Raw genomic sequence first — 12,503 nt, forward strand, 5'->3', positions numbered from 1 at the left:
CTCTCGCCAATTATAACTTTACTCTGAGGTACCGAGCTGGGAGAAACAATGCAGATGCAGATGGTCTCTCTAGAATGTCTCAAATTCAGCCCGATGCTGTTCAGGCTATATGTCAATCAGCAGTCTCTGTGACTCCATTAGCGGATAGCGTGTCGGATGTTGCTGTGGCTCATGTGGCCAATGAGTTTACAGCGAAACCCGATACTCTTAGCCTAGTAGATTGGAGAAAGGAACAAAGGGTTGATCCAGACATTGCCAGGGTTTCAGACCTTGTGAGAACCGGTTTTCATCCAAGGGGGAAACCATTACACAATGAGTCCCCATATGTAGAGGAACTACTGAGAGCTTGGAGCAGGTTATGTTTGCGCGACAGAGTTCTCTATAGAACCGCTTCTCTCGACGGTCAGAAAGTAAACCAGCTTGTTCTGCCAAAACATTACCATTCCCTAGCAATTAAAGGTGTTCAGGATGATGTTGGACATCAGGGAAGGGAGAAAACTCTTTGGCTGGCACGGCAACGCTTTTACTGGCCTGGTCTTGAGAAAGACGTAAACATGAAAGTTGAGACTTGTGGTCGCTGTATCAGACGTAAGACACCAGTGAAAACAGTCGCTGAGCTAGTTCCAATAGAATCCTCAAGGCCACTTCAGATACTTTGTATTGATTTTCTAAGCCTTGAGAGATCCTCGAGTGGGTATGAGAATATTCTGGTCATAACTGATCACTTCACCAGATATGCGCAGGCAGTGCCTTGTCGCAATCAGACAGCACATACAACAGCTAAGGCATTGAACGAAAAGTTCATAGCCTATTACAGCTTTCCTGAGCAGCTTCAAAGTGATCAAGGTCGTAACTTTGAGAGCAAAGTTATTACGGAACTCTGTAAGATCGCAGGAATTCAGAAGACTAGAACCACTCCATATCACCCACAAGGAAATGGCTCAGCAGAAAGGTTAAATTGAACACTCCTCGGGATGCTAGCAACCCTTGAGGAGCGCAAGAAACCTGACTGGACATATTACGTGGCACCGCTTGTCCAAGCCTACGATGCAACAAAGAGTGATGCCACTGGATACGCACCTCACTATTTGATGTTTGGTTGGCATCCTCGGTTGTCAGTAGACGTATTCCTAGGAATAACCCCTGATCAACAGGGAGCAGTAGACCCGGCATCCTATGTAGGGAAGCTTCGGGGCCGTATGGAGTTTGCGTACGAGACAGCTCGTCGCACCGCCTCCAGGAAAGCTGCTCAGAACAAAGACCATTATGACAGGTCAGTTCGGGAGTCAAAACTAGAGGTTGGTGATCGTGTTTTGGTAAGAAAAACCGGTCTTAAAGGAAAGAACAAATTGGCTGATAAGTGGGAACAGGAACCCTATTTGGTAATTGGTATTCCAAATAGTGATATTCCCGTTTATAAGGTTGCACTTGAATCCAAGAAGAGACCCAAACGAACCCTCATAGGAACATGTTGCTCCCTTTTAACTCCATTCCTGTGGATGCTCCCCCTAAGGATGATAATCGCAAGGTTAGACAAACCAGAAAGTCAATCCCTTCTGAACGAATAGATTCAGAACCAACTTCCTCATCTCAGGATTCTGATTCAGGATCAGATTCTGTGCTCCTTCCTGTTGTGACAAGGCGCTCTACTAGACAGTTGAAAAACCGTGAGCCCCACAAAACAACAAACACGATACCAACAACTGTATCAATTGTTGAGCCAGGTACACTAGAACCTGAGAGACAAGATTCTGTTATGGAAATGGTAAATGAAATAGATCCATCCCATGATTCCGTACAGGAAGTGGATTTAGATTCCATCTCTATAGCAGAAAATGTCAATGTACTGGACGAGGGTATAAACAATCCAAGTACAGAAATTCAACCTGTATTACGGAGGTCAACTCGGCCTTCCAAGCCACCGGAGCGTTGGGGCTATCCGGTTTTCTCATTGCAAGCTGCCAATACAGAGTCTGATGAGATCTTCGTATGAGGATCGACATACCGATTGTGAAATTTTATTCGTATATATTTTAATGTATTGTTTTAATGAATTATATTACTTTTACTCACCGGAATAGAAGTACCGGCTGGTAGGGGGCTCCCCAACCGCTGGGAAGGTACCACGGGAGTGGTTTTTGTATTTTAAACATCATACTGTGTTTCAACCCCATTTTTATCTTTTATTTTATTCATTATCCTTCTATCCATTTGTTTTTGTAAGACCTACCCTGTTGTCAGGTATGGGGCTCCCAAACCGTCAGCAGTGGTTTGTCATTTTACATTAATATTCCCGATTTCTTGTTATCACTTGCGAATGTGATTATATAGATTTCATTGCTGGATTTTCATCTCATTCAGAGTGTATATAACCATAATTATATTGTACATGCTAATCAGAACTTGATCCTTCATCGTTGACATTTAAAAGTATTTTTGTCAAGGGTAGGGAACTGATTATTTGAGCATAGTTTAATTAGTTCCTCCTGCAAAGATGGTTCTTACCTGTGCTTTGTTCAAGTTGTTTGGTGTTATGAGTCTTAAATATTATAAAGTCAATCATATAACCATCCATTTAAAGAACACTATTGTTTCTAGAGCAATAGTCTCTAATTATAACCCTTTATCAGTGCATATATGATGGGTAATAACTGTTTGAGAAATGCCAGGAGACATTTAACAAAGTGGGGGAGTATGTATCCAGGTGTTCAAATACATTATTCAAACCATCGCGCGTAATAGCAGTGTTCAGGAATGTGTGTATGTGCACGTGCAGCACGGACCACCCGTCCACATCCCAGTCACCGCCTTCTCCCTACTTCACGCTGACTTTACCTCTCGATGGGAACACACGGAACCATCGAGAGTGTAATCCAGTCACATTGTCCTTACACTGGATGTTCCTGGTAAGAATGTATGTGTGTAAGTATGAAAGAGTATAATTAAACATAATAATCATTCGTCATATTTCATCAATTGTATATATATCCATTATTACATAGGATGAGCGATGTATGAGTGATTATGTATGTTTATTCATTATATAGGTTTATTGTCCACGGAATAAACATATCATTGAACTGCAACGGGGTGGATTGTTATTATTGAGAACCTACGTTACAATAGTTTAGGGTATATCAAATTGATCCGTACGTGTATGCAATATTGATTAACGGTTATTGAAAATTAATGTTAAAATGAATACTATATATGATGTTTTTTATCCATGCCACCATGAAAATAAAATAGATAAAACGTAATATGTATATGAATTGACATTTTAATATCAACTTTTTATAAAAGTAGAATCATATGATAATTTGAAAATGGATATCACAACATTCAGCTTTGACAATTTAACATGACATTTTATAACATTTATAAAATGATGATTTGATGCATAGATTCTTGAATCAATTTCAACCTCCGCCTACAGTTTCGGACTTGAGCGAAGGAAGTAGTTTTGCTCAAGTCCATGATTAATGTGTTAGAGAGGTGATAACATATCTTATTTGATGATCTATTGCATATCTAACAATTTGATAAACAAACTTATTAAATAACATGTTTTTTTCTGACTATGGACGGAATCGCTGACTAATGATTCTTACAATCAATCGGGAATCGTCGGCACTTTTCGTAAACGAGAAATAACACTGAAAATATGTACCGAGTGCAAAATTACATAATAGTGATCATTACTCATTCCCGGTTTCTAGACATGTTTATTTGAATTGTCTATCTGAAAAGATGTTTTGTTATTTGCGATAATCCTATAAAAGACCTATATTCCTAATGTGGCACATAACACAGAAAACCAATGATCACCATTAATTCTTAACGAGTTGTCTCCCCTACCGATACAAAACCATTATTTCAGACATCTATTGTATAGAAATCGTCTGATCTTCCGGATCTGATTTTTCTGATAAGTATTTTGGCGTTACTCCAATTGTCTGAAAATGTTCGTACCTACAACTTCAGTTTGTAGATCACATTGTTTGTTGATGTCCATAAACCACTTTGTACGTAAACCGAACGTAACCCCGGATAAGCATTCGGAACGACCGCGGCCGATTAGTCAACTGTTATCTGTAATCTGTAATTTCCTTTGATGATATATGTATTTTCGAAGCTAAGCCTGCCGGAGAAAAGTACAAAACTACGGTAGGTAATTCATCGTAACATGAAGAAATACACAGGGTTTGTTGATACAGGTTCAAAATTACCAAGTGTCCGCCGTGGACAATAGCACCGTATCTAACAGTGTTAAACTTAATTCGGCACGTACTGCGATGTACGCTAGCACCAATATTGACTCCACTGGATGGAAATTTGCCGCAGTTTATGACTTTTAAACTTCAGTGATCAAAGTGACGTCATCTTCTCAGTATTTTGGCGGTGGACCTGTGTAGGGAGGAGGGTCAGTAGGCCCTAGATCACCGGATTGTAGTACGTAACCAGGAGGGGCCGCGGATGGAGGTCGATAGGGAGGGGCTGGCCCAGTGGGTAGGGCATGAGGCATGCTCTGGTAACTGGAGTAAGGTGGTGGCATTGCCATCATCCCGGGTGTCTGAACTGTAAAGAGAATGGCACAGAAACATAGTTATCGAATAGTGGTATGAAACTGAATTATAGAAATCTGATTCTATATTATTGTATAGTGTTACGAATTTGATTTACAACAAATGTGGTTTCTGTTTAAAAGTATACTGTAACGATTACATATTATATCTCTCGGTTAGTTGCGATGAAAGTAATGAAATCTCCCCACATATCCCCAAAATATAAATAAACTAGCAAATGCCTGTAAGGCATACAACGGGCCTGCTCATGGATCCGGATGGGACGGGACGGGACGGGACGCGACAGGACGAGACGGGACGCTACGCGACAGGACGAGACGGGACGCGTAGGGGCGGGACGGACATTGGCGACACTATATGCCCCCCCCCCCCCTCCCCTATTTTAGTGCGGGGGCATGAAAATAAACTTTATTTTACAACAATAATGAAACAAGTTATTTCAACTTATGTTAATTAATCTTGTTAGCCTTGATGTTAGCGCGCAGGTGTATTACTGTTGGAGGAAACCGGAGTACCTGGAGAAAATCCACGTGGTCGGTCAGGTGCCCCATACCTTTTCACTTCCGATCGGGGAATCGAACCCTTGCCGCCTTGGTGAAAGACAATTGCGGTACCCACTGCACCACCCAACCGACCAAAATATTCCCCTCTTCGTGGAAATAGCAATTTCGTTTCCGTATACTTACTGATTGTAATGTTCCCCGATGTAACTTGGGGCTGGGATTGTAGGGGTCGTACCACCCTCCTCGATCGGAAGTAATGAGACTTTAAACAACACGCCAAAATTCCGATTATCACTGCAATACATATCACTCCGCCCACAATCGCTCCTGCCTTAGTTCCATCACTGAAATCAACAAAACGTGGTAATTCAAGAAGTGTATATTGTCGTTCATTTAATTTATAAATCATATAACATCTGCTTAAAGCTTTCCTTTGTAAAAATATATACAGAAGATAATATTAACAGACTTGATATTCTCCTCTTACATAACTCAACGTTCATACGTTGATATATATATTTATGTATAGAAAATAAAACGCCGTAGACTAAATCTCGCTATTAAATCGCCAACGTGGCGATAGACAAATACTGACAGTGTAAGGGTTTTACAGCATCGTGCTTCCTATTGTGAGATGCAGTGTTCTCAGATACACGGTAAATAGTTTAATACGTGCTTTGAGCTGCAATACTATGGCATTGGCAATATTTATGAAATTTACACAGTATTAGGATATTTACGGTATATGGAATAACAAAGAATAAGGGTATTGACTGTTTAATGTTTTACAAAGTGTAAGGATATTTACGATATATAGTGTTACATAGTTTATCAGGGTATTTACGGTATATGGTGTTACAAAGTACAAGGATATTTACGGTATAAGGTGTAACATAGTATAAGAATATTTACGGTATAAGGTGTTACATGGTACAAGGATATTTACGGTATACAATGTTACATAGTGTATCAGGGTATTTACAGTATATTGTGTTACAAAGTATAAGGATATTTACGGTATAAGATGTTACATAGTATAAGGATACATGGTACAAGGATATTTACGGTATAAGATGTTACATAGGATAAGGATATATACGATGTAAAGTGTTACATGGTACAGGGTTATTTGCGGTATAAGATGTTACATAGTATAAGGATATATACGATATACGTGTAACATGGTACAAGGCTATTTACGGTATAAGATGTTACATAGTATAAGGATATATACGATGTATAGTGTTACATGGTACAAGGCTATTTACGGTATAAGATGTTACATAGTATAAGGATATATACGATGTATAGTGTTACATGGAAACAGGCTATTTACGGTATAAGATGTTATTTATATACTTACTAGGAACAACAGTATCTGTTTTGAGAGTAACCACAACAGGAAGTATCACAGTAGTTGTATCCGGTCTCGTGCCTGCGATATTTGTAGCTGTAGTAACTATAGTAACAGTAATCCCAGCCGTAACTCACTGAAAGTAAAAAAAAAAAAACCTCAAAATCATGTAATATCTAAAGAGTTCCACTTATTAACCTCTAACGCTATGGTTTACCTCTGCTACCAAGGGCAGTAAATATATACGTGCGAAGATCAATGACTCCTATCGTATGGTTACAGCACAAATCAGCGATGTCAAATCGATAGTGTTTATTCTGTATAGACTTTATGCATGTATGTATTAACGGTACATATTACCTGCCTAGATTTCATATTACCCTGGTCTCTAGTCCAGGTAGATGTCTAGTGTGGGACATATATCTGTCAAAATGTCTCAGTCTGGTGTCAGGGCCAGAGGTAAACTCGGGCTACCTGCTCTCGGGCTCAGGAATTATGAACACAAGCATGGATGAAATATGAGACCATGGTTTCTGCATACACTTAACATCTCTTTTAATATAGTACAATGTCGATAGTTCTATCTACGCATTGTAATACTACTTTTGCGACCATCTGCAGTATTATTATTTTTTTATTTCCTCCAAATTGAAGAGTTACAAAAATGTACAGTGTAGTCAAAATACAAATCAAATATTATTAATTGATACTTAAATGCACATAAATACATCAGTTAACTACAGAGATGAAGAGAGAAGTTAATAAATCTTGAATTAGTTTAGTAAGTACAGAAAGAATGGTCTCGTTAACAGCAAATTATACAAAAATAGAATGCCTGATAAAAAATAGTAATTAGGTAGACATTGCTATTGTACGTACATTTGTACGTGTTATTTCATTATTAACGCTGATACAACAGCAACATTTTGTCAATAAAAATAGCACTATGCAGTACAAAGGTTACATAATCAGATGAGCTTAATATGTTGGGAAGGCTACCTACCCCCAAGTAATATATGAATTAAATCATAATCAGACAAAGTGTATAAGAACACGCTAAATTCTATATCAAAAGCCGTACTAATAAGTCTGAAGCATCACTAGGGAAGGGCAATCATTTCTTAAATAAATGAGGTTGGTCGAGCCCTGAGGCCCGGGGGGCGGGGCCCTGAAAGGGAACTTAGCTATATTTGCTTTAAAACGCATCTCCTCCTAAACGCCAGAGAAGATTTCAACCAAATTTGCTCTGAAACTTCATTGGGGGAGGGCAATCATTTCCTTAATAAATAAGACTGGTTTGACCCCTGGGGCTAGGAAGACCGGGCCCCAAAGAGGAAAATTATCTAATATTTTGCTTTAAGACGCTAATATCCCCTAATTGCCTGCAAACATTTCTTAATTGATTGAGGTTGATTTGACCCCTGCGGTCCTAAGAATTGGTACAGCTAGATTATCATATTCTATGGTGTAGTTTTTATAAATTGTTAAAAATTGGTTTCTAGGTTTATAAAAGCTTATAGTTTATTGAAAATTAAAGTATTGTCTAATTACACCCTGTAATATGACATATTACTTATTTCAAAATCTGTTCACATGGCAACTCAATGGAGGCCACTGATTAGTTGAAAGTCAGATATTGTGGTCCCAGTTGGGTTAGAACATATATCTTGTCTGAATTTGAGCAAATTTCATATAAAGATGTACTAATGCATTCAGTTGTAATGACTTAAATATAAAACCAGATGAGCGATACAGGTCCAATGGACCTCTTGTTACAAAGTTACTACATATATATATGTCATAGTAATATATATATAATATCCAGACTGTACAACAATAGAGGTCTTCAGTAGATTTTAATCATTCAATTATTATATTATAATCTCTTAAATCGTTCAGTACCATTTACAATGTATATAGTATTGGACATTAGTTTAAATAAGTTCATTAATATCATACGCCAGGGTATTATCACCTGAGGTTAACAGAGTTCAATTAGAATAACCAATACGGTCATGAAATTCATGAATTAAATACCAAGAATTAGAGTAATTGGGACAATTCTGGCATTACAATGCTTTTATCATGTAATTTCAAAAGTAATACGCTCGTATCGAACTCAAGCCAAGGTGTCTATGCTAGGAGTCGAACCCGGATCTACATATTTCTAGTCCAGTGCTTAAGTGACTGAGCTGGGCCAATAAATGTTTCTGCACTTCGAGAAACATGTAATAGGTATACAGTGTATTTAAAAAAAAAATGCGGAATGACGCGGCGTTCTGATTTAAATCCGTTTTAAATGTCAACCTTATTTCATACTTCATTACATAAAAGGAAATTTTATAAAGTGTTACTCGAACCGGAATAGTATTTTTTAACTGCTGACGATGTTTGTACTGACATCACCGGTAAGTATTTACATGGTTTCTATGGATACGGGTAAACAAATCGTGTCACAGTGGTACAGGAATATATACGTTATTTTTATTCTGCATATCGTTTTCATTCAACATTATTTGATTGACTCTAGTTCCATATCATCAAATATTTAACAAATAGTTTATGGGGGTATCAATGACAGCCTTATAAATATTTAAAACATAGTCTTATTGTGTTTAACGTGTGCTAGATTTTTTCTTTAAAACGTTCATCTATACTTAAATTTCAAATTACCTTATTTATTATGTTACAAATGTGTTTAAAAGTTTAAAAAGTGGTCGGACATATGTGTACCATCCTCGCAATCCACGGTTTATATATTTTAATATAGGTATCGAGACCGGACCCTTGAGTTTCGAAGATGGGTGTGTTTAAGACCTGGGGTTATGCACTAGTCCCTTTAGTTGAGCGTTCGCCCCTGTGAGGAAGGCTTTGGTTTCTGTCCCCTGGCCGAAACATTCTAGAGTCTGTAAAAATGGAAGTTTCTACTCCAGCTTAACGCTCAGCAATTTAGGAGTGGGACGACTGGTTCGCCCGTTGTCAGTATAATGTGACCGGGTGGGATGTCCTACCGGATGTCTTCGGCAGTATGTTTCAGTGAGGTAGCACTATAAAGTCGGCATCAGTTCCGCGCTATCACAAGGAGACAAACACAAACATATCACAGCCTCCCAAAACACACACGCATACACTACACGCATGCATCTTGCACACATGGGAGGCCGTCCTTAAATGACCATAGCTGTTGATAAGACGTTAAACAATGCTAAACCAAACTAAAATCTGTACTAAAGTATGTCTTTCTGCCCAGCTGGTTCTATAAAGGGTCAATAACTGATAACTAAATATACAACGTAACAGCAAGTGTGTACGTTACCCGGAGGGTCTTTATCTGACCGTTCTCAGTGGGAAAAGATTAATTGAAATTCTTGTCCAAAATAATATTAGATGTTTACATCGTTTCCTCGAAGAACTGTAGACATGCATGTGACCGTTATTTGTACAACAATATTGAAGATAAACATCAAAAATTTATACAATTGCAGAAACTTACAGCTATTACGACATATATTTGTCCACATGTACTTGTGACGTGTACACAAGTTTACTAGTATAGATAAGCGGCGTTTACACGCACACATACCTAAAACTCTATTGAAAACAGATATATATTCCATGATAAGTTTCTAGAGAGCTGGGATATTGACTATGTGTAAAACTCTTCAAAATTAGTTTAAGAACAAAATATATAAATAAAGAATTATCAAATATTAAATGAATAGTGTAATGAATTTTAAAAGACAAAAATATTGAAGGAAAAACGTGAATAATATTAAATATAAAGTAAATCCGCCATTATACAGTCACAGATCACTTATCTGCATTTTGTTTACACTTGTAAAAAATGTTTATATATCTCCAGGTATGTGATGTGTTATTTTTTTTTTACAAAACTTTGTTTGCCTCTCCCCCCGTCATNGATGGAGGAAGAAAATGACGGGGGGAGGGGCAAACAAAGTTTTGTAAAAAAATAATATTAGATGTTTACAGCTGTCATGCGGAAACATGACAGCTCCCCTTTATGCATGTTGTACATACCTGATGCAAGACTGAGTAAAATAAAGAGGATTTCCAGCGCCATGTTTAATCCTCTTGTCGTACTTCTGTAGACTTTGGAACACACAAATTCATATTTGTAAATAAAGTTTGTTTTTTTATGAAACGCGAATCAGCGTGACTAAGTAAGCTTTACATAGTGACGAGTATGCCGTCAATGGCCAACACGGTTTGTGTTTATTACCAGTATATATATGTGTGTATTTATGTCTAGGTAAACAAACCTTTAAAGCCAGAACAAGCCCGGGCACATAAAGTCTGGCAGATCGATATGATTTGTTGTTCGAGAGCTCGTTGAATAGGTGCCTTGTTGAACATAAAGCTTTTACCTTTAAACTGTAAACTTTACCTGTGTCGATCTTATCATGCTAGACGGTCGATCGTTGTTGAGTTTCTTCCACAAATAAGTTAAAAGGACAGGGTTGTGTTAAAGGAATGACATTTTCATTTGTGCAATTACTTTATAAAATACTTTTTGCACCGTTTGAATACGACAATACCTTAATGCAAATTTATAGACGCTGTGCACGAAACAGCTACTGTGTCTGGGTGATTTTAATATCGATAGTTATTCTGGCGTGCAATTACGTATTTAATTTTATTGTGAGGTATTACTTTGGATTATAGATTGTCTTTTGATGTTTATTGTGATGCAAAAGTTAAGTGAATGTTCTGTTATAGGTGATACAGGTCAATGACATGCAGGTATTCGAAAGATCAAATGGGACAAGAACGGATTCCAAGTGATTTTGGTGATATTATATTTCAAAATTGGCTAAATATAAAGTGAATGAACGATGCATCATGAAACTTCTTCTCTCTCTCTCTCTCTTTCTACATGTAAATAATATATATATAACATACACGCATACATATATATACATGTGAACAACTTTATATTACCATATATAATGTTTGTATGTAACACTATTTACTTAAATGAATGAACATCATAAATATTGTAAAATCAGCAAAATGTTACATTACTACAACTTACTATTGGCCAATGTTGAGTGCAAATGCCGAACTATTCATTAACTTTTTAAATTTATTTCACTTTTTGTATTTCCGGAAAGTTGACGTGATTTCTGGAACTCAGATGTTATATTTTGCTACGAAATTAAAGAACAGGGGAATTTATATCTTTCAATCAATGAAGTATTTCTGGGAGTTATTCTTATTATAGTAACAATAATATAATATTTTATTTTAATTTCTATAGTACCATATTTTGCAAAATGTGCACTTTATTCAAAAGATAGAAAAATGTAACAAGGGAGGTAACTCTAACAAAATGAACGGAGTCAAGTGTACTGTAGAACAGATTACGAGCAACATTCACTAAACTACATGCTTATAACTCCATTTCTGTTGGAGAGAAATGCAAAATTAATAAATAGATTGAGTCAGTGATGTGTTGCTTCCTATTAATATTTAAAGTTACCCCCCCCCATTTTTTAACGAAGTCTGCAAGCATAATTATAACCCTGTTAGTGTAAAAAGAACTCGGAAGAACATTTTCGTTAATGTAGGCTTTAGTTTGGTATGTTAGCCAAGTACAAATACACTTTCTGAGTACCGAATGCCACCAGTATCGACTGGGGGATTTGCTTTTTACTGAATGTGCCAAAAAACAAAATTGTTCATTCATCGAGGCATTTTGTTTTGTAATTTCATATTTCCTCACTCCCGACCTTCTAGGAGTCGGTAAACATCTTTGGTTATCGTCTAGTGGGTAACACCCTGGAGGTTATTTCATCTGTCAATCTTCTAACTATTACGTCAAGTAACAATGCTTTGGGATGTCATAGTTTATGACAATTGTTTTTCCACGATCGGAAACAGGAATAATTTAATCACACAAGAAACGCTTGAACGTCGAGGAAGAAAAAGGTCCCCAAAATCGCGATGGTTGAATATCATGTTTATCTAATTCTCGTTAAAATACTTTCAAATTGTTAACGACACTCAATAAACCCCCTGTCTTTATAGATTTTGAAAAGT

The 12,503-nt window shown here is 37.2% G+C and overlaps 1 protein-coding gene across 1 annotated transcript; it reads right to left on the reverse strand.

Annotated features, from left to right (window-relative positions):
* Nucleotides 1–3,266: 3,266 nt before the first annotated feature.
* LOC110451765 (protein shisa-4-like) lies at nt 3,267–10,754 on the reverse strand. Its single transcript, XM_021499934.1, has 4 exons — nt 10,482–10,754; nt 6,453–6,579; nt 5,273–5,433; nt 3,267–4,578 (listed from the first exon to the last, which is right to left on the reverse strand). Exons 1-4 carry the CDS (start codon nt 10,522–10,524, stop codon nt 4,388–4,390), a joined length of 522 nt encoding a protein of 173 aa, XP_021355609.1. The 5' UTR covers nt 10,525–10,754; the 3' UTR covers nt 3,267–4,387.
* Between the last annotated feature and the right edge of the window lie 1,749 nt (nt 10,755–12,503).

This window comes from Mizuhopecten yessoensis, unplaced genomic scaffold (assembly GCF_002113885.1).
Source record: "Mizuhopecten yessoensis strain PY_sf001 unplaced genomic scaffold, ASM211388v2 scaffold6169, whole genome shotgun sequence".
Classification (NCBI taxonomy): domain Eukaryota; kingdom Metazoa; phylum Mollusca; class Bivalvia; order Pectinida; family Pectinidae; genus Mizuhopecten; species Mizuhopecten yessoensis.

Bases quoted from the DNA above. Each gene is read 5' to 3' on its own strand.
- LOC110451765 (XM_021499934.1), bottom strand. From the start codon at position 10,524: ATGGCGCTGGAAATCCTCTTTATTTTACTCAGTCTTGCATCAG. The intron at 6,580-10,481 runs GTATGTACAACA...TTTTACTTTCAG, and splicing joins TTTACTCAGTCTTGCATCAG to TGAGTTACGGCTGGGATTAC. The intron at 5,434-6,452 runs GTAAGTATATAA...TGTTGATTTCAG, and splicing joins AACAGATACTGTTGTTCCTA to TGATGGAACTAAGGCAGGAG.